The sequence below is a fragment of the Mesocricetus auratus genome, unplaced genomic scaffold (genome assembly GCF_017639785.1).
Source record: "Mesocricetus auratus isolate SY011 unplaced genomic scaffold, BCM_Maur_2.0 Super-Scaffold_100010, whole genome shotgun sequence".
In the NCBI taxonomy this organism is placed as follows: domain Eukaryota; kingdom Metazoa; phylum Chordata; class Mammalia; order Rodentia; family Cricetidae; genus Mesocricetus; species Mesocricetus auratus.
Genome location: NW_024429194.1, coordinates 13,011,216 through 13,033,745, shown reverse-complemented (window position 1 = coordinate 13,033,745; position 22,530 = coordinate 13,011,216). Strand labels below are relative to the sequence as shown.

The following is a 22,530-nucleotide window of genomic DNA, read 5'->3' as shown; positions in this document are numbered from 1 at the left end:
TGAAGCTATAGATGCATGCTAGACAGCAGACAGCATTGTAATGGGAGTAGAAACCATGGGCATTTGGGCAACTTCTTCATGAAACTTGTTTGTGCCTTCAGGATATGCCTGGGCCTGACCACATATAAAACAACTTATTGGGTACCAAGTGCTGCTGCGTCAGTATATCCTGAATTACATTTCACAAGATTAACTCTTTCTGTTGTCTATTCTGTGGAAACTTGTACAAGGTAAAGGGCATCACTCCTGGCCTATGGAGGACTTAGCTTTCTAGTAACTCTAATAATTCATTTGAGCTAACTGAAGCAGTTCAGTGTGGTCCCTAAGAAGTTGGGATTGCAAGTTTTGTCCTCTTTCTCTGACTCTGTGATTTGTGATTGGAAAGCTGAGATTATTTAGGTCCAAGTGGAAGCTAGCAATGGCAATGAGAAGAATGGAGCAACTCATGCTTTGGATGAAAGGACTGCATCACTGAAACAAGTCTAACATCTGCACTATCTCAGAACCTTCAGCTCTGTGAGTCAGATCATATGTTCCATTGTTTAATCCACTTTGGGTCAGGTGTTTGATTGTGTACTAACTGAAAAAGCTCTTTTCTGATTCAGAAGCTTGAAATTCTAAGACTTGAATTTTGGTGCTTACAGACATAAAAAACATAGGCAAGTTGTCCAGTGACTTTGAGCATTTGTAAAGTGATCATGATAATATCAAGTTTTAAGTTCATATATAACATATATATGGAGAACAAATATAAGATACTTTGCTTAGAACCGTTTTCTATAATGAATGTGACTCCTTTTATGCCTGGTACACAACATAGTTTTAATATATAAATGCAAGCCAATCAATCAACACTTTGAAATTGTAAGAAATTTAAATTATTTTTCTAAAACACTCATGAACATGAATGAGATAGATATTCAAAAACATGGCACCCCGTTAGCTTTAAAATAAGGATACATTTGATACTTCCACAATATGATTCCTACCTACAAGGCTCAGGAAACATTGAAGAAGGGAAGGAAAGGCTGTAAGAACCAGATATCAGCGAGTCTAGTGTGAGAGTGTGTATTCTAGGTATGACAAATGACCTATGACAATATGGCTGCCTCAGCAAGATCTGAACAATTCCAACACTAGTCAATATCGCAACATGGATGAGAGGAATATTACAAGGATCCTACCCATAGATTAAGAGCTATACGCAATTAATGACTGTTGAGAAGTAGAGAATTAATTTTCTGCCAAAACAAGTCCTTTAATTCATTATCCAGTGCCAAATGGTTAATCCTGAAAACGTATGTGTAAAAGCAACACAAAGTGGAATCAATAGGTTGTATTTATATATGTAATAACATATTTTTAGCAATAATAATCAAGGAAAAAAGACCAGGAATTAGAGAGGGAGTTGGGGGAGGGTATGGGAGTTCAATTTAGGAAAGGGATGATGTAATGTTTTAATTAAGAATAAAACTTTAAAAGGATACAAGAGGAGGCATAATAGAAATAATTCAGTACAAATAGAACTCCCAGAATCCTTTGTATACTGTGTTTACTAGAAGAGTGCATTTCATACAGAAAGCCTGGACTTTAAAAAAATAGGTGGTCATGGTATGAGTACTTCTCAATGTTGTATAGTCACCACTCTTAGAGGTTGCTTCTACTGTACATGTGCAAGTTACAAGATGGTGGGAGGGTAGGTTATATTGTATATTTTGATAGGGTTGAGAGGACTGTTCTGGTACAAATTAAACTTGTCATGAGAGCACTTACTGGTATCCACTTCAGTTACAACAATTGGTTTGGAGAACTGAATCCGGAATCCCCAGGGGTAGTCTCCAGTTCCTTTGAATAGTCTCACAGTTCTTTCTCGAACTGCAAGAAAGCAAAGAATTCATTACTTTGAGTTGACGTTCAGTGCTACACACTCTCACAGCATTGTAAGTGGTATGTTTGCTTGTTGGTTACATGTCAGGTCCAATAACAATTTTCCAAGCAATACTCAACAATAGAATGCATTAATGATACTAATTCTGGGTTTCATACAATGTCGTCTGATGATGATGATGATGATTAATGTTTAGAGAAGAGAATATTGAGATGTAGAGAGGTTAAGTATGCATGTCAAGAAAATAAAGCTTTCTACTGTTAGGCAACAGTATACCGTAGGTTCTATGATGAAAATTAGAGTAGACACTAATCTGATTACAGGGGAAGACCCCTTCAGGCATCCTCTCCATGATTCTTAGGCATCTTATCTGGGGTCATCCTTGTGGATTCCTGGAAATTTCCTGAGCACCATGTTTTTCCTTAACCCCCTAATGGCTCCCTCTATTAAGATATCTCTTCATTACCCTCCTCTTCTGTCCCTCCACCAGCTGGGACTTCTTGACTCCTCCTGTTCCCATCTGCTAGCCCCTCCCTTAGGATTCATCCTTAACCACTTTTTCTTAGCTACCCAAACAGCACACAGGTCTTGAAACCCTGAGTTGCCTAGATCTTTAAATAAGATAACTTAATACTACATTATTCATGGAAAAAATAAAACTGAGGCATAGTCCACAAACTCATTTACAAGAAGCCAAGAAAAGTAAAAGACCTGGCTCACTCAGAAAAATATGAGAGCAATTGGTTTTGAAGATGATGTAACTGTTAGGTTTGGTGGCCTTGTTAAAGGAGAATCCTAAGCTCTTCACAGTAATAGTGCATGGATTTTTATGGTCATCAAGCTAACTTCAATTACTCTAGCCCAGTCATCAACTCACTTTACCTCCTGTAATTTTTTCTTCCTGCTACCTTCACACCTTCTTTTCTGCATCATGCTCTTTATAGTGTGTGTGTGTGTGTGTGTCTTTTACTCATAACTTACGCTTGTTAATCACTTTAGCTAATTCATAACATCAATTGACCCTCTTTACTCTTCTCTACCTCAAGGGTATGCTCACTATGAGGAACAGCCTCGCAGATAACTATCTTCTCTGTTCAAAATGGTTAGGGGCTACATTCCCTAGAGATAGGGGAAAAGCATGATTCCAGATTATGAACATCACTGGCATTTTTACCTTGGAGACTTGTAAACCGTATGTAAAGAGCAAATGATAATAAAGTATAATTGGTAACTTTCCTGAGCTTTAGAAGTAGATTCTAAATGGTGGTTCGACTTCTAGGTACTTGTGAAAATGTTAGGCAGTTATAAGATAAGAATTCCAAGCTATTGAAAAGAATAGGGGTGACCTGACACCTTAAAATGGAAATTTAATAGGATCCACTTTCATATAAAGTAGGAATGGGTTAGAATTTCTGGGTAAAATATTTTGATGCTTCTTTTCAACCTGCTGCTTCTTTTTCTTGTGTGGATGTTACTTGCTACTTTAGATTCAGACCTTTCTCCAGGTGGGAGTGGAAAGATGCTTCTTTTTTGTTGAGTTGCTTTATCTTAAAGTCCACATCCAAAGGCACTTTCAGAGTATTCATGTGTGGACAAAACATAGGCAGAATTTAAAAGCATGCAGGAAGCCAAAGGAACTTGCGAGGCATTGAAGTGATGGACAAAGATGCTCCCAAAAGTGGTGAAAAACCATGGTTTAGCCTTTCACTTGCTATGGAATCTCCTCCTCAACTTGGAAGACAGGTGGCCTGAGATGAACATGCAGGCATCCTGATTTGAGCGCTGTTAGTATTCAGGCATCTGTACTGCCCTGCCCTTGGGATTCTGACAGGACACACCCTCAGCTGCAGTCACTAAGAGCACCATCTGTACTCGTTCAGTACATTTTCCTTTAAAAGAGCCATGCCCACCTCCCATCCTTTTCTTTCTCTCCCTCCCTCCCTCTCTCCCCCCCCTCTCCGTCCCCCTTTCTTTCCTCTCTCCTGCTATTCCTGTCACTGGAGCCTGGTCTCCCCCTCCCACTTTCAACTTTTTATGATCCCTTTCCCTAATTAAAAAAAAAAAGATCCTCTACTTGAACTCTGTAACATGGCATCTTTCTCTCATGCCCACCTTTTAAAGAAATTACAACAAATATATCTCATAACATTAGCAAAAACTATTATTGTTACAAATTCATATTACTCTGCAGAGCTTGTAGGATGATTTGCTTGTCTTTTTTCTCAGGTATTCTGAGGTGAATCATTACATTTCCTACTAGGTTTCTTGTGAGAAGTAACAAACATAGCAGAAGGCAAAGCATTCTGCCCAGGCATGCTCAGTTGTGACCACCTGTTTGGTAAGATGAGGAAGACCAGCATCTGAATTCAACAAGGAAACATTCAACCATTTTCTCAGGTTCTTTGCAGTCCCAAGAAGAAGACATTGACTCACAAACATTTGCTGGGCACTGCTTTTCTCCCCAGAGCTTTCATGTGCAACAGGATTGCAGTGGAGTCAGAGAAGTATCATTCCTAGTTTGAAGTTTAAGCGCTTGATACTTGTTGTCTAGACTGGAACTACTCAGGGAGGGGATGGAAGGATACAGTGTCTTCCTGTGGATCGAGGAAGGGATGTTTGTTTTGTAAAATGCCGGAGGAAAACATGCTATTCTTCTCTTTTCATCAGAAAAAGCATAATAATATTGCTGAGAAGCTGTTGTGTGGATTCGTGTTCTAAGTTCTGTGCTCTGCATTGCTCCGTGCTTCTGGAAAAGTTTGTTGCTCATTAAGGGAATTCTCTCTTGGCTTAACTATTTGGACAGTGTCTTATTGGATCTCATAGTTTAAGTGGCAGGACTGGGAAATTCAAGGACTTAGGAATTAATATTTCAACACTCCAAGACAGGCTGGTAGCTAATCAGGACCAAAGGAAAAGCAGAAATCCATTTCTGATTGCTGTAACAATAATTTCTAACCTTTCTACTGTTCAAGGTTTCTTGTTCCCTCTAGGTTACTCTCTTGATGCTATCTTCTGCTTTTGACAGATTGATTTACCCAATACATATTTGATTAATGGAAGATTTTTATGTGTTGAATCAAATCAAATCACATTTGTTGTTTTGTTTTTATATTTCATGAGACTATTAAAACAGCTATTGCTTTCAAGGTCATGTTTCTGTGGTTTTAGCTTTCAGTCAAGCAAACTGAATGTCAACAACATGTATGGAAGAATAAACATTTCAATAAAGTCTTTAAATGGCGAGCTCAGCTGTAGAACTCTCCTGTGGGAGGACACAATCAACATGTTTGTAACGTGTGCATCTCCCATTCTGAAGACAATTTTCTCATATTTTAAGATTTATAGTCTTACTTTCCCATGGCACTATCTAGTGAATAATCTATAAGTGCCACACAGCTGCTGAGAAGCCACAAATGAATGTCATTGTTGTTTCACAGACTGTGGATACGTCGTCAAGTAATTTATCCCCCTAGACAACACTTTCTTAGCATCATATTGTTGGTTGTAAAAATCCAACTAAAGGGCAACTATTTCCATAAAAATAGCAAAACTCACACACCAAAACACCATACTTTCTTAAGGTGGCTACAGATATATGTCTTTGCAAGCAGAGATCCTCTTGCTTGACTATTTTCCAACTCAGAAATTCTAGGAAATCAAGGGTTGAGTTTAGTTTTATAAGTATAAAATTTATTTTTCATAAAATACATCATAACCCATGTAAATTAATATTACAGTAGTTTTGAAGTATTATTAGGTTATTAAATTATTTTAGTTAAAAATTATCAACTTGCCTGTGGCTCATTTTTCTAATGTTTACATTCTTTTCTTGATCTCTCAATGCTACTTAGCCAAGAATACATGCATCCTAGCATAAATAACCTTTGATATCTAAGTAACAACCAAAAAAGTAGGACAGTTTCAGTTTGCCTAAAGGCTTCATGGAGCTCACTTGAAAATGTAAGCAGATTGCATGCACATTCATATATGAACATACATGTAAGCCTATTTATGCAAGTGTATGTATGTGCAAGAAGATATATCATATGTATTATATTATAACATATAACATATAATAACATACATTAAGTTATATAGAATTATATATAATGCATAATATAATGTCTATGATATTTTATAGTATTTACAATGTTTTATATATAATATATTCAGAAGCAGTTCCAGTTTTTCTCTTACCAATACAGAATTAACACATTAAGGAAAATTTTTGTTCTTTGATGACTAGGAACATAGTAAACATTACAGTAATTTCACATTTCTTTCAGAACTTCTGTATCATGGTTTACATACAGGAGTATTTTTGTTTTATTTATTATTATGTAGCAGATTCCATGGGGGAGAGATAGTCAAAAATAGTTGTTTATTTGGTAAATGTATTGTGTGATTAAATTGTGTATAATTTACACATGAATATGCAAATATATTTCTGTGAATATATTAGTCTACACAAAATAAAATGAGGAATAGAAATAGAAAAGATGTTTAAAAATGGCTGATTTTAATTTTCATGTCAATAATTTCAACTTTTTATAATGCTACATACATCGGCCAGAAGAAGAGCAATGGGCAACTTTTATAAAGCATCGTGGCTGGTGAGTTACTTAGTACTCACTCAGCAGTACTTCCTGTTCCCTCTACTTAACAGTCTTTGACTCATTCATTCAAAAATGTGATTTGCTTTTCTAAGATGAGACAGGTCCACTGTAGGTGCCTGGAATCCTTCAGTGAGCTAGTCAGATTCCTGACCCTGAGGTTCCTACCTTAAGTCTGGGTTCTTCCATTGTGTCTCAACTCGAATAAAAATTATACATAGAAACTTTTTTTTTGTTTTTAAGATCACTCTTATACTTTCATTATGGATCTTGCAATTTTTCTGATTTATTTTATTTGCTTTTACTAAGAAAACTTACTGTATGATTTGTCAGTTTTAATGTTCTTTTGTGAGGCAGGTTTTATGGACCCCAGGCATTGACTACACTCATGTACTGTAGGCTGACTTTGGATTCTTTGTAGTAAAAACGATTTTTACTATTTTTAATTATGTGTATGCCAGTGTATTTGGGTGAGGTATGTGCATGTGTACAAGGTGCCTGTGGAGGCCAGACGCTTTTGAGTCCCTGCATCTGGATTTTTAGGTGAGCTTTCTGACAGGGGTACTGGGAAGCTGACTCCAGTCCTCTACAAGAACAGAGCTCTCGATGCTGAGTCATTTCTCTGGCCACGGCCCTGCTTTCTCTTCCTGAATGCAGGATTTCAGGCATGTACTATTATCCCCAGCTTGCATAGTTTTTACTTCAAATCTTGGATTACTATTCTGAAGCGATGCTCTTTTTTATTTTTTGAGTATTTTGTGTGGTAGATATTTACATAATTTCCCCTCTCCCTCTCCTCCATCCAACTTACCACCATCTGGCTTACACTTCCACATTGCTATTCACCACTGAAGGAAGTCAGTACAGGAACTAAAAGGGGACAGGTTTCTGGAGGCAGGAGCTGGTCCAGAGACCAGGGAGGGGAGCTGCTTACTGCCTTGCTTTCCATGGCTTGCTCAGGCTATTGTCTTATAGAACACAGGACCAGCAGCCCAGGGAAGGCCCCACCCACAGTGGGCTGGGCCCTCCCACATTTATCACTAAGTGAGAAAATGCCTCACAGCCGAATATCACCGAGGCATTTCCTCAAGTGAGGTTCCTTCCTCTCTGAAGATTCTAGCTTGTGTTAAGTTGACACACAAAAGCAGCCAGTACAATAGTGTCTTCTTAGTTAAGGTTTCTATTGCCGCGAAGAGACACCATGACCATGGCAACTCTTATAAAAGAAAACATTAAATTGAGGAGGTGGCTTACAGTTTCAGAAGTTCAGTCCATTATTATCATGGTGGGACATGGTGGCATGCAGGCAGACATGCTACTAGAGAGGTAGCGGAGAGTTCATCTTTCAGGAAACAGGAAGTGCAGTGAGACATTGGGTGTGGCTTGAGCCTATAGGAGACCTCCTCCACAGTGACAGACTTCCTCCAATAAGGCCACACACTTCAACAAAGCCACACCTCTTAATAGTGCCACTCCCTTTGGCCGTCATTTTCTTTCAAACCACCACACCTTATATCTTTTTTTTTTTTTTCAGGAATAGCTTCTAAAATAGTTTTCACCTTAATAATTTCATATTCATTTTTCTCTTTTCTTCCTTCTTTTTTTCTGAGATAGAGTTTTTCTGTGTATCTTTGGAGCCTGTAGACCAGGTTGGCCTCAAATTCAAAGAGAACTGCCTACCTCTGCCTCCCAAGTGCTGGGATTAAAGATGTGTACCATCATTGCCTGGCTATCAGCTTCTTAAACTCATGGCAACTACTCCTATACTTAGTATTCAGGGATGTCAACTTTAGAGGCTCTAACTATGAGTTTTCTGTTTTTCTTTTTCTTTATATCTGAGACAGTAGCTATGAGTTTTCTAAGGCATATGCATCTTGCTGTAATTTGGAGGTCCTTACCAGCTACTGGTCTTGGCTTTTTACTAAGACACCTGGGGCTGTCTTCAGGATTCCCATCATCACCTCGGAAAACCCATGCTGTCGAATGAAAATTCTCTGTGTAGAATCCTTTCTCTTCAATATCAACTCGAAAGCCAAAATCCACAGAATGAGCATCATCTGAGGTAACTGAGGAAAAGAAAAGGTGAGAAATTAAATTATAACCTGGAAAGAAGGTGAGAAAACCTGCAGGCATATGCAGAGGCCCTGGGAATAAAGAACATTATGCTTAGATATAAGTAGCTAAGTTTGCTGGGCATTTTTCTTGGGAATAATTTATGTATTCGTAAAATATCATAATCAAAACAAATATTCCCAGGCCTGTAGAGAAAAGTCAGCACTTAGGAGTCCTTACTCCTCATCCAGAGGACCCAAGTTCAGTTCCCTGCACCTATATCTAGTGGTACAAAACTGTTTGTAACTTCAGCTGCCAGGGATCTTTCGCCCTCTTCTGGCTTTCACAGGCACTGCACGGACATGTACAAACCACTCCCCAACACTAATAAAAAACTGAAGCATAAGAAAACAAAAAACAAATATTGCTTCAGGGTTTGGGTTGTGAGAATCTGTGCAGTGAACAAAGTATGTAAGTACTCTAGTTAAAGAAAAATGTTTGCCTGAGAAACAGTATATTACTATTTAGAGGTCAAGTTGAAACCAGGTAAGCTTAGGAATTAGCTTTCAGAATCCATTCCGAAATACCAAGTACAAGGAAAGGGATTATCAAGTACAAAACTGTGTCACTCTCTTTGTGCTTGAAGTGTATTTCTAGAAATCCCACGTGACCTTGCATGAAGGGGAGTACATACAAGGAGATGCATATGGTTTCATCTACCAGCACTTCTATAAAAGTTTAGTGTCTTCTCTGTGGAATGTCTTGCTTCCTGCTGAAGCTGTGTCAATAAAAGAAATGAGATTGTCTTTCCACATTACTTTCCTTGCTTCTTTGTGCCCTGATTATAAAGTTCAAACCTGAGTAAAATCCTCTCCAAGTCTTTCAGCCTTCCATGAAGGCAGGGTTGAAAAATAACACTTCAGCATAAAAAATTATTTTTCAGAGAACTACATCATGTATTTGCATTTCTTAAATAGCATTAGGAATGTACTTGGGGGCATATAATGAACACCATAGTTCTCTCTATTTTATAAAACAGCAAGTTGACCTCCCAGTGCTCTGATCCTCCTGTCCCATCTCCCAAGTCCTGGGACTAAGTCCTGGGGTTATAGGTAATGACTCAGCAATACCCCTTAAAGCACAATAGAACATCTTATTTCCCTCTACGATTCTCCTCGGACACTGTAGTTGTTCCTGTGTCTTTCTCTGATAGAAATCTCACCCATTATAGCAAGGCAGACTTTTACTGTGAGTTAGTTAGGTATATATAAAGTACTCCACTGCACCCCTTCCCTGATGCTGCCAAGGATTGGTCTTCTGCTGTCTGAGTTTTCTCTGGAGAATCATTCTTAATGGTTCTTTCTCATTTGCTTTCTTAGCAATAGACTGAGGAAGATAATTATTAGTCATTGTCCTGACACAGAGACCAATGAACAATAGATTTCCAACTTCTCCATTTGCTTAACTGATGTGAGGCTGCACTAGATATTTGATGGCTTGGGTAGGCACTTTCATTGACTTGCTGGATGGGTTTGAAATAAATGCTCTTCTCCCCTGAGCCAGGTGTAATTTTATGTATACTGGGGATAGAGTGATGAGAAAAAAAAGGGTCTGTGGTGCCGTGCGAGAGTTCAGAGAAAGCCAGGGCAGCTAGCTGTAAACAGAGGCACGTCTAGGAAGTATATTGCTATAATCCATTCCTAAGACCAGGTGGGGAAGAGCAGGTAAATACACTGTGAAGCATGCATACTATAAAATTTAAATCTAAAACGACAAACCAGACACATTTTGGGTGTTAATACAATACCCAAAGTATGAGAATGCCACATGTGCTCTATTAGAGACATCCCAGTCAGAATGTAGGTGCACTACAATGGCGTATAAAATATCTACATGTTAAATAGGTATTTATCCCAAAAGGAATTTGCTTTTACATTTGGACCCTGTGTCCAGATACCTTATAATTATCTGTACAAATACTCTAAAGTCTCCTAAAATCTGGAATCTGAAATACTTGTGGCTATAAGTATTCCAGGTAAGGAATAGTCCTGCAGGTAATGTTGATTGAGTAGTTCTACTTTGTTATGTTTTGTTGTAAAGAGAGATGGCATATGGCAAAAGAATACAGTTATAAAGTTGGAATGTAAATGATATGAGAACCTTATGGTGTGTGGTTCTTATTGGATTAAAATTATGAAAAGTTTAGGACAGAAAAATATAAATAGCTTAAATCAGAATATGATGTGTTCTTCCATGTAGCATATTTAAAAAGCACTTCAAGATTGTTTTAAGTTAATCTAAGTGTGACTTTTGATTGGAACAGGAAAAGTAAACCAAAAATTTTATAATAACTTATTGGTGTACTTTTCTCAGCTTTAAGGCTAAATGAAATGCCTTTAAGAGTTATAACAGGACTTTATAAAGTCTTAAACTCACTTTCTATATTCTGTACCTTAAAAATTCAGTTTTTAAATTTTCATTAGTGTAGCTCACACAGAATTCTGGGTCAATTGGCTTATCTTTTGATATTTTCCCTCTGGCAGGAAATGCCTGTATTGCATATGCAGTCATCTCCCTGTCACGTGAGGGTGTGAGAGCAGGTCTTCATATGGATCTCTGCTTTTATCAATATGTATGAGGCTGATCAAACAGCTCACTTATTTATCACCAGATGTGGTTCTGCGGATGAGTGGCTCTGTATTCATTCAGTTAGCAAGACAGAGCTAATGAACATACTGTTACATAAGCTGAGGCATAAAACTTGTGTTAAACTCCAATGAAGCAGCACGCCACACACCTGCTGACAATTTACAGCTGCTGAAGATCTCAGCATCTGCTCCACATTGAACCTCAGTCTAAGCAGGCAAGGCCAAATAACTCTTGGCCAGAAAAGTTTGCTATGAAAGTAGGTTTGCTAGATTATCGCTATATTAAACACTAAATACATGTGCAGTCCAAACATGAACTATTAAATGTTTTGATATTACTGAAATTGCATTTTAACTCTTTCTTTCCCAAAAAAATATGGGCATGTCCTTTTTCTTTCATGTGTAGTTTTGATCTCATAACAATACTAATGATAAATAATAGTGATAATAATAACGACGATGATGAAACAGTTTTAAAGAACCAGACCATGCACAAGTTAGCTCTGAGCACCTTAGGTATCCTCATACTTCTTTCATTCTAGTGTATCATTTCAAGAAGATGAAGGTGCAAAGATGATTGTCCCTGGGAAACCAGGATTTATTTGAATTCAAACAGATCCAGCAATTTGCTGTTTTGTGTAAGAGCATGTGTTCAAGTTAAACTGTCTATAGTAGTAACTCAGCTCTTACACTAATTATATATAGCTGAAGGACTCTGGACCCTCACTTCTCCTCTTCTTGAGGCTCCGATTAGCAAAATTAGGTTGGAAATACAGGCACATAACTCATAATTCTGCTGGGAATCTCAATGAGAAAGCACGTCATAAGTGGCTTAGCATAGCACCTGGCATCATGTAGGCGCATCATAATCCTTAGGTCTTACCATTTAACTTGTTTTACAGAGATATTGCTTTTGTCTTATATTAGACAGATTTTATGTTACTTTATGCGTACGAACATTTTTGTGTATGAATGTCTGTGCAACATGTGCATATCTAGTGCCCACAGAAGTTAGAAGAGTTTCAGATGGCTGTGAAACACTTTGTGGGTGCTTAGAACTAAACATGGGTCCCTTGAAAGAGCTCCTAACCTCTCAGCTACTCTCCAGTCTACTTAGCTTTTATTACTAGGAATCAAAATCAATTCCCTTGCTTCCCCTCTCCCTCTCCTCCTTCCTTCCTTCCTTCCTTCCTCCTTCCCTCCCTCCCTCCCCCTCCCTCTCCCTCTTTCTCTCTCTCACTTTCTCAATGACAACTAATATTGTGAAAGTATAGTCCCATTATAATTTTATTAACTGAGTGAAGTATGAGAAATGCTATGAGCTATTCTCACATGATTAAACCAAAACTCCTGCCACATCTGTTTGTGATACAGGGGCCATTTAAGATTATAAAAATCAGAGCCCCATTTTTGTAGCCCCTTCCTACTCCCATTACTAGCCTTGAAGTTATTAACCTAGTATCCCTTAGTCAGCATTGCCCAGAGTCAGATGGATTGATCAACTGTGTCAACACACATAAATATGTCATCCTTAATGTCTTTTCCAGTTATTACGTAGGAAGTCAGAGATGAGTGAGATTAACAGAGTGAGCATGCCAGCTCAATAAAGCTGCCGGGGTTGACGTCAGCTATTAGTAGCATGTGCTGACTCTAGAAATGGGAAAACAATTCAAACCACACATCAAACAAGACTGGCCCAAGCATCTCCGAGTGAACTGCAGGCTGTACTGAAGAGTTTTTCAAGAAATGCAGCATGCCTACAATGCGCCTGTGGCTTGGATAAACTGAAATTCCGAGATATGGCAGACCCTTGTTCTCACATCTAACATGAGCAAAATTGTTAGGATGAGTTTTCACTCAAAACACAGTTTACCTGGGAGACAACAAACTCATTGTTTAGTTAAAATTGTTATGTCTGGACATTAAATTTGAATTTACATTAGCATGACAGCTGATCCTGTGTTTTTTTTCAAGTGGAGCATTGGTAAATGTTTTAGCTTTCCAAATTGGAAAAAAAATCTGAGTTGCTGGGTTTGTCAGTTTTCATTGTATAAATATCCCTACCATGGCCAGTATCAAGCTGACAACCTGCTGTCACTGGGCTGTGGCAGAGAAAACCTGTGCAGCTGGCTTTGTGAACTGCCATGAGATGGCTCCAACACTTGTGATTGTTTCTTGTTTCAAGAAGTGCAAAGCAGACATGAATATCCAAGAGCAGCAGCATGAAAGGATTTGCCATTAAAATGAAAAAAAATTAAGATTTCAAGTCACAGAAGGGCACAATGGGTTGGAAAGAACCAGACACCATCTCTATGACACTTGAAGGTCATCTTCAGTTCATCAAACTGGCGAAGTTCCCACTAGGCTTGCATGATACATAGATGGTTCATTACTGAGAAGGGTTACCTATCTTACAAAGCAAGAAGAAAGGATTTTGAATATTTCACTGCAAAGAATTCATAAACTCTTGGGCAGCTAGATAAACTCAACTTGATTTAAAAATTATTTTACCACTTATTGAAACCTCACACCAAATTTATAAAGATACTTGTTATGTCAAATTTAGAGTACATTTAATTGAGAGTTTTTCCGTGTGCAGTAGAAACTTTACATATGTAATCAGCTTATGTTAGCTACTACATGTCGATTTTTGTCTCTTCTTTTTACAAATGCAATAAAATTATTCAGCTCCCAGTTTCCTCATTTTTTAGTTTATGAAGGTGGCTAGATGCTTGGTAGACTGATAGATAGCTTGATGGTATTTTCTACAGGTTGCAGGTACAAAACTGCAGATGAATGTTCCCCTTATCCGCCCCCTCCCAATATATTTCAAGGTCCAAGAAAAACCTCAGAAAGAAGAAAATAGCAATAAATAAGTACAGTTTTTACAAGGGAATCGTTGCTGAAAAGGGATGCTGTTGATGGCTACAAGGCAACCTTAGTGTCTCATGAAATCGGAGGTAAAAGATGGAACTAGAAGAAATTATTATGACTGAGGTATTCCGGATCTAGAAAAACAAATATGGTATGTATTCACTTGCATGTGGATGTGAGCTGTTAAGTCAATGGCAACCAAGCTACACTCGGTAGAGCCATGGAGGTTAGATAAAGATTAAGGTCCTACCAGGTACAGACAGAGCTTGTTAAGAAAAAGAAATAGAATAGCGAGCTATGGACAGACTGTGGTGGTGCTGGAGTAGAAGGATCAAGTAGGGAAGGGAAAGGAAGAGGGAGATGAAGGAGGAAATAAGGGAGAGGCAGCTAAAATTAAAGGTCATCTGAGGGGTAGTATGGAAATTTAACACAGTAGCATCTTCATGAAATGTATACATGTATGAAGGCAATTTAATAAAATTGCAAAAATTATGGGGTTGACAAAGCCCTAACACACATCTTTTGTCATCAAACGAAGCGTTAAGTCATAGGATTGGGTTATGTACAATTGAGTTGTTAGTCATATGTAGGTAGAGATCTCACATACACCACTGCCTGTGTCCGAGAGGGCGTGGTCACACGTATGTGAGGGAAGGCAGAGATAAAGGTCAAGGAGGGAGGGGTCACTCTCTCTCTTGGGGTTCCGGTCGAGGTCAGAGACCAGCAGAGCACTGACCTCAGTTCTCGGCTTCTCCCGTAAGTGATTTCTCCCTAATAAAATAACATATGACATCCCTATCCTGTGTATGGTAATCATCTGTGTCAGTCATAGGAGTCCTGTGGAAACCATCTCCCATCCCCAAATTCAGGCTGTTCTTAAGACTACAGGTTCATCTCCATAAACTAACAACAAAGCCCTATGGCTGAAGACAACATCTGTAGAACTCACTGACCACAGAGAAGTTGAGCTGGCGCCTTTATCCCTGTGTTCTAGCATCTTTGTTACAGGAATATACCCTCTACACTACCAACAGAGAAACATAAAACAGAGCCAACCACAAAACCTTTAATCTACAATGGTGTCCTGTCTGCAAGATATTCTAGAGTTATGGTGGCAACAACCAATATCTGATTTGATTTAGGGCCCACTTCACAAGATGGAACCCATGCCTGACAACTGCTTGACAGACCAAGAACTTGAAATTAGATATTCCAGGGACCTAAGATAAAACCAAATGCAAACCAAAACCAAAACCAAAACAACAACAACAACAAAACTGTAGCAATAAATGACTCCTAATGACATTCTGTTATAATCATAGGACAGTGCCTTGATTAGTCACCATCAGATGGGAACAAATACAGAGACCCACAGTCAGACATTATTCAGCCAGTGAGAGACCTTGGAACACTCAGTCATAAATGAGAGATCTCCATCAAATCCTTCCCTTTAGTACTTGGGGAACCCTGTGGAAGAGAAGGCAGAGTGTACAAGCCAGAAGGGATGGAGGGAACCAAGAAAAACAAGCCCTCCAAATCAGCATAATCAAAGCTCATATAAACTCATAGACTGCAGCAGCATGCACAGGACCTTCAGAGGTCTGCACCAGGTCCTCTGTATATATATATTACAGCCTTCAACTCAGTGGCTTGTTTTGTTTTGGGGTTAATGTTTCTCTGTGTAACAGTCCTAGCTGTCTCAGAACTCCCTTTGCAGACCAGACTGACCTCAAACTTACAGGGAGGCTCCTTAGCGCTGTGGTTAAAGGTATGTGCCACCGCCATGTAGCACAGTGTAGTGTTTTTATGGGATTCCTGAGTGTGCAAATGAGCAAGTCTGTTGTGGCTTCTTTTGGGTGTTTTTCCCTTCTGTTTGTCTTGTCCAAATCTTATGGGTTCATTTTGTTTTATCTTAGAAACATGTTTATTTGTTTTCTGGATGGGAGGGGTGGCGGTGAAGAACTGGAAGGAGCAGAGGAAGGGGAAATTGTAATCAGGATGCATTATGTGAGGAAAAATATTTATTTTAAAGGTAAAGAAGAAGGAGAAGGAATAGAAGGAAGAAGAAGGAGGAGGGAGGAGAAGGAGGAGGAAGAGGGAAGAAGGAAGAAAGGGGAGGAGGGAGGAGGAGGAAGGAAAGAAGAAGAAGAAGATGATGAAGAAGAAGTAGCAGCAGCTTTCTTATCTGGTCCTAAAATGCTCCCACCAAGATCCAAAACCATCTAACCCTAATACCAAGCATGTGAAGCCTTTTATTATTTTTTTGAGATGTTGCTAAAGTTTTTTCAAGAGATTCCCCAAACATTGTGGACTATTGCTACTACCCTTGGTTGCCTGCTAGGGGCGGCAGGTAAAACACTAGTGCTTCAAATGCCAGGAACTGAGACTGATCTGAATGCCTCCTCCCTGATAAATGGCTGTCATGGTTCCAGAAAGCACTATGATAGCTTCCAGAGGAAGGAAGCAAACGCAGGTCTTCCCCAGACATGAAAGACCGCTGAATGCCTATGAATCACAATAATGATCTGCAGGACACGACCTGATAATTTAAGGTGCAGTAGTGGCACATATACCTGGGTGGTAAGCAACAGGTGTCTAATCATACTTAAGACACCCTTGACAGGAAGGAAACTATGCCCGGTACTGGAAACCCATTCAACTACCCAGAGGAAGTGAAGTCATGGATCTTGAGAGAGAACCTACAGCCATCACTTTACTAGGCCAAAATAATCCCAACTACATCCTGAATATTTGTTCTTGTGCTTATAGATAAGTAGTGTCCTCACCTTCATCAAGGAAACTTCTCTTTGTAACAGATAGACTATTGCTGAAGACCACGACCAGTCAAGTGCAAAGTTGTAGAGCCCAGTTACAATGGATACATCCACAAAACATCCCTTCACCTTCAAAGGCTCATGGAACAATGGGGAAGATGGGGTGAGGAGCTTTCTTTGAGAGTGTGTTTTCTAGGAATGTCAGAAGCTACACTCACCAACAAGACTGCCTACACGTGAGCTGAACAGGGATAACAACAACAGATATGGTATTGTGGATGGAGGGAAGCCCAGGAGGACTTAACCCTTCACAAAGAACCACAGACAACTAAGGAAGGCTGAATGGGGAAGAGCACAGCCACTGGTTATTCTATCACAAACAGCAGAAGTATGCAAATATGCCTGTAAGGACCATCAAGGGGAAAAGAGGCCATAGCTTGCAAGAGAGCAAGGAGAAGTGTATCAGTGGGCCTGGAGGGAGGGAAGGTAAAGAGGGAAATGATGTCATTATATTATAATCTCAAAAAATAAGGGAAGTCATCACAAAAGAAAAACACCAAGCAAACAAAAAACAAAACAAAGCAAAACAAAAAGACAGGCTAACAATTCTTCAAGAGATACCAGCAGCATACTATACATTCCTTTAGATTTTTCTTATGTGTAAAATCCTTATACTGGCATTCTTGTTCCTTCAGAACTGTCAAAGAAGAACTCTTACTCATTATAACCAAGATGTCATGCTGAAAAATCTTAAAACAAATTTCAAATTCCACTAAATTTTAACTTTGTCCCTCTGTTTCTGAGGCTGTGTTGGGGGTAGGGGTATTCCCTATTCTTTTAGGCACAATAACCAAGGGCTGCTTATTTACAGGTGGTTTACAACAGCATCAGAAGGTAAATAAAGTGCTAGGATTATGGCACATAAAGAAAGAGCCCTCTAATGGATAACTTAAAGATAATTAATAAGAACACTACTAGCAAAGTTCGAACAGCCTTTAAGGAAACAAAGTATGCTAGGTTCAAATTAAGAATAGCTTATCTAAGGACAAAAGGGAGCAGGTACCACCAGTCCCAAGAACTTAACATCGTAGAAAGTGGTGTGGTGTGGGTCACTGTATGGGACCATGCCTTTAGGGACACAGCCAGCCCTTGTCCCTCCTACACAGAAAGACCAGGAGCAATATTGTTTTGTCCCTTATTCCCATCAGCAGTCTCTTGATATTACTACCAACCAAACCTAATAAAAAACCAGAGAGCCCCTTGACATAGGCCAAAGAGGAGTGACTCTTGTGCTAGGCAAAAAGAGTTAAAAGGATAGCAAAGAATCCAGAGGGGCAAATAGAAGGCATTTTCAGAGGTGATTTCAAGAGAATGGAGTAAACATAGACTTCAGCCTCTTGTCTCTATAGAAATGCTATAAAACATGAATGCAATTATGTCCTAGTTTTTGCAAGGTGTATAATAGAAAGCCTGGCATGTTTAATTCAATATATTTAGGATTTACATCTGAACTTTATGCACGATTAAAGAACGAGGTGTTTCAAAGTTCAGAAAAATATTAGGGAAAGGATAATCTGTCCTCTTCCCCCAACTCGTGTTTGTGAGTGTGTGTGTGTGTGTGTGTGTGTGTGTGTGTGTGTGTGTGCTTGGTGTGGTGTCTTGTAAGATGTATAGATAAGTTTATGAACAGGAAAAGAATTCAAATCATGCCATGTGCTATGTAACACTTGAAGCCCAGATGCACTCTGTGAACTATGATGTGGAACCACGGCATAGGCCATATTTTGATACAGGATTATATGAATATCACCAAGAATACTGAAAGTGTGAAAAGACAAGAACTTGAGTGACCCAAGGTACAAACAAGATAGTGATAAATTGGGGTACCATCAGAAACTGCAAGGTAATTTCATGCTTGCACTATTCCAACTTTGAGGCCCACCATGATACAAGCAGCAAGAATATCTACCCTCAATCTGAAAATGCAAAATGCAACATTGAGGACAGGAGACACTAAGAGGGATATTGAATCTACTGGGTCAGAGCTAAACCAGTCACTGCAATAGAAGAATCATTGTAGTGGAGAAAGCGTAATCAATTCAGGTTGTACCACTATCTGCCCACATAGTTTGCCCAACTGGAGGCAGTCAAGGAATGAGCCAAATAACAAATACCCATCTGAGACCCAACGAAAGACAACAGACTCAGCCACTGTGAAACATGCATTAGCAGAAGTAATTGAGCAGTTTATCAACAATTAGCTTAAAACTACATACAAAATAGTTAATATTCTCAAAGGCATAAAAATGGGAATAAATAATCCATAAAGCAAAGCTAGTGTTTAAAAATTGAAAATAGAGTAACCAGACTTGGTGGTGCACACCTTAAATTCCAGCACCGCCTAGGCAGATGCATGAGAATCTCTGTGAGTCCTAGGCCAGTCTGGTCTGCACAGGCAGTCCAGGACAGTCAGGGCTATAGAGAGAGACCTGTCTCAAAAGATCTACCCTCCAACCAAATGGTAAAAAAGGCAGAGTTGCAAAGTAGGAGACAACAATTTTAGAATAATAGACTAAAACTTAGGAAGGACTTAGATGTGTGCTGAATTGCTAAGGTAACACTAGAATTGTCTGGAACTGTGGCACAGACAGATGAGAGAAAACATTGTATGGAGGAGGTGCAAATATATTCAGGGAATGGATCAAAAAATCTTAACTGACGCTGGGTGGTGGTGGTGCACGCCTTTAATCCCAGCACTTGGGAGGCAGAGGTAGGCGGATCTCTGTGAGTTCGAGGCCAGGCTGGACCGACAGCCTCCAAAACAATACAGAGAAACCCTGTCTCATAAAGTCAAAAAAAAAATCTCAACTGTCCACCTAAAAACATGGCAGTAGAACACAGACTAAAAAGAAACAAAAGAGAATAGACAAACTAATAGCTGAAAATCTCCTTAATTTACCCCAAACAAAACTGGATTAACGACAGACGTCATGAATATTCTATTGAACTGAAATTTCTTGCCACCACCCACAGTTAATAGGGCGATGACTCAGTTTCTTCCATGCTTTGAATCTGGAATTTTATGTCAAATTGTCACTAAAAATTGAGGGTAGTAATACTTTAAGGTGCATAATAAATCAGTTTTTCCTTCTGCATGGTTTTGACTTTTTTCCTGAAAAAGTTATTAGGTTTTTTTCCCAAAGAAAGAAAACTAATACATCTTGTTAGAAGTAACAAAAAATGATGAGAAAGAAGTTTGAAACATATTAAGTATTAATAACCTAGTTAAAAACACACACAAGATTGCACTGTATGTAGATAAAACAGTCGGTAAGGGGAAAGAGGAACAGAATGCGGAGGAAAGGGAGCATTAGAGCAAATTAGTGGTGCAGGAGGCCGGGGCCTTGGAAGCTGTGCATCCTTGGGGAGCTGTGACAAGTGCACATGACCAACAAGGGAGACTAGGAGAGTCAAATGCAGCAGTATATGCAGAGTATAAATGATCCAATTCCTATTGTAGTTCCCTGCTGACCAACACACAGAAAGACCTGGAGAATTAGGCACAGATCAAAGGGCAAGAATAAAAACTCTCACAACAAAATAAAGCATTTTAATTTCATTCTGTGTGATCACGTGAATCTACAGTTTTGTCCTGGAAGTAATGCAGTATTTGGTTTTTCACATTTACTTATAATCATTTCCCATATTCATATATATGGGGAATATATATATATATATATATATATATATATATATATATATATATATATAGCTTCTTTCAACCCCTACTCTTTGTAGGCTTCTGTTTCATTCTGGGGAAATGAATGAGACACCCCTGCCTGTGCTGACACCTGTGTCGTTGGATCGGCTTGCCTACAAGGCACAATCCACTATTCTCACTACTGTCTTTTCATAGTGACATCTTCCATAGCACAATCATGTACTTTTTTTGTTTTCTTCCTTTCAAAAAGTTAGTCATAAAATCCAACACCCCTTCATGATAAAGGTCTTGGAGAGATCTGGGATAACAGGGACATACTTAAACATAAAAAAGCTATATACAGTAAACCAACAGCCAACATCAAACGAAATGGACAGAAACTCAACGCAATTCCTATAAAATCAGGAACAAAACAAGGCTTGTCCACTCTCTCCATACCTTTTCAACATGGTACTTGAAGTTCTAGCCATTGCCATACGACAACAAAGGGGGATCAAGGGGATATATATTGGGAAGGAAGAGGTCAAACTTTCACTGTTTGCAGATGATATGATAGTTTACATCAATGACCCAAAGAACTCTACCAGGGAACTCTTACAGCTGATTAACACCTTCAGCAAAGTGGCAGGCTACAAGATCAACTCAAGAAAATCAGTAGCCCTACTATATACAGATGATAAAAGGGCTGAGAAAGAAATCAGGGAAACATCACCCTTTACAATTGCCACAAACAACATAAAATACCTTGGGGTAACCGTAACCAAACAAGTGAAAGACCTGTATCACAAGAACTTTGAATCTTTAAAGAAAGAAATTAAAGAAGCCCTCAGAAAATGGAAAGATCTCCCATGCTCTTGGATAGGTAGGATCAATGTAGTAAAAATGGCAATCCTGCCAAAAGCAATCTACAGATTTAATGCAATCCCCATTAAAATCCCAGCACAATTCTTCACAGACCTTGAAAGAACAATAATCAATTTTGTATGGAAAAACAAAAGACCCAGGATAGCCCAAACAACCCTGTTCAACAAGGCAACGTCCGGAGGCATCACCATCCCTGACTTCAAGCTCTATTATAGAGCTATAGTCCTGAAAACAGCTTGGTATTGGCACAAAAATAGACAGGTAGACCAATGGAATTGAATTGAGAACCCGGATATTAACCCACACACATATGAACATCTGATCTTTGACAAAGAAGCTAAAAATATACAATGGAATAAGGAAAGCATCTTCAACAAATGGTGCTGGCATAACTGGAGGCTGGCATGTAGAAGAATGCGGATTGATCCATGCTTATTGCCATGCACAAAACTTAAGTCCAAATGGATCAAAGACCTCAACATAAATCCAGCCACACTGAACCTCTTAGAAGAGAAAGTGGGTGGTACCCTTGAACGAATTGGTACCGGAGACAGCTTCCTGAACATAACACTAGTAGCACAGACAGTGAGATCAACAATTAATAAATGGGACCTCCTGAAACTGAGAAGCTTCTGTAAGGCAAAGGACACAGTCAGCAAGACAAAAAAGGCAGCCCACAGAATGGGAAAAATATTCGCTAATCCCACATCTGACAGAGGGTTGATCTCCAAAATCAAAGAACACAAGAAGCAAGTCTCCAAAACACCAAAGGACCCAATTAAAAAGTGGGCTGCAGAACTAAATAGAGAATTTTCAATAGAGGAGTCTAAAATGGCTGAGAGGCACTTGAGAAAGTGCTCAACATCGTTAGCCATCCGAGAAATGCAAATCAAAACAACTTTGAGATACCATCTCACTCCTGTCAGAATGGCTAAAATAAAAAACACCAATGACAATTTATGCTGGAGAGGATGTGGTAAAAGGGGAACACTCCTCCATTGTGGTGGGAGTGCCAACTTGTACAGCCACTTTGGAAATCAGTACGGAGATTCCTCAGGAAATTGGGAATCAGTCTACCACAAGATCCAGCAATTCC

General features: G+C 39.0%; 1 protein-coding gene across 3 annotated transcripts in view; it reads right to left on the bottom strand.

Annotated features, from left to right (window-relative positions):
* Positions 1–22,530, bottom strand: part of LOC101841100 — a 117,545-nt gene that overhangs the window by 72,291 nt on the left and 22,724 nt on the right. For all 3 annotated transcript variants that reach the window (XM_021231254.2, XM_021231252.2, XM_021231253.2), the window contains 2 exons: positions 8,400–8,567; positions 1,774–1,875 (listed from right to left, as the gene is read on the bottom strand). In XM_021231254.2, coding sequence (XP_021086913.1) covers positions 1,774–1,875; positions 8,400–8,567 — 270 coding nt within the window. The remainder of the gene's footprint in view (positions 1–1,773; positions 1,876–8,399; positions 8,568–22,530) is intronic.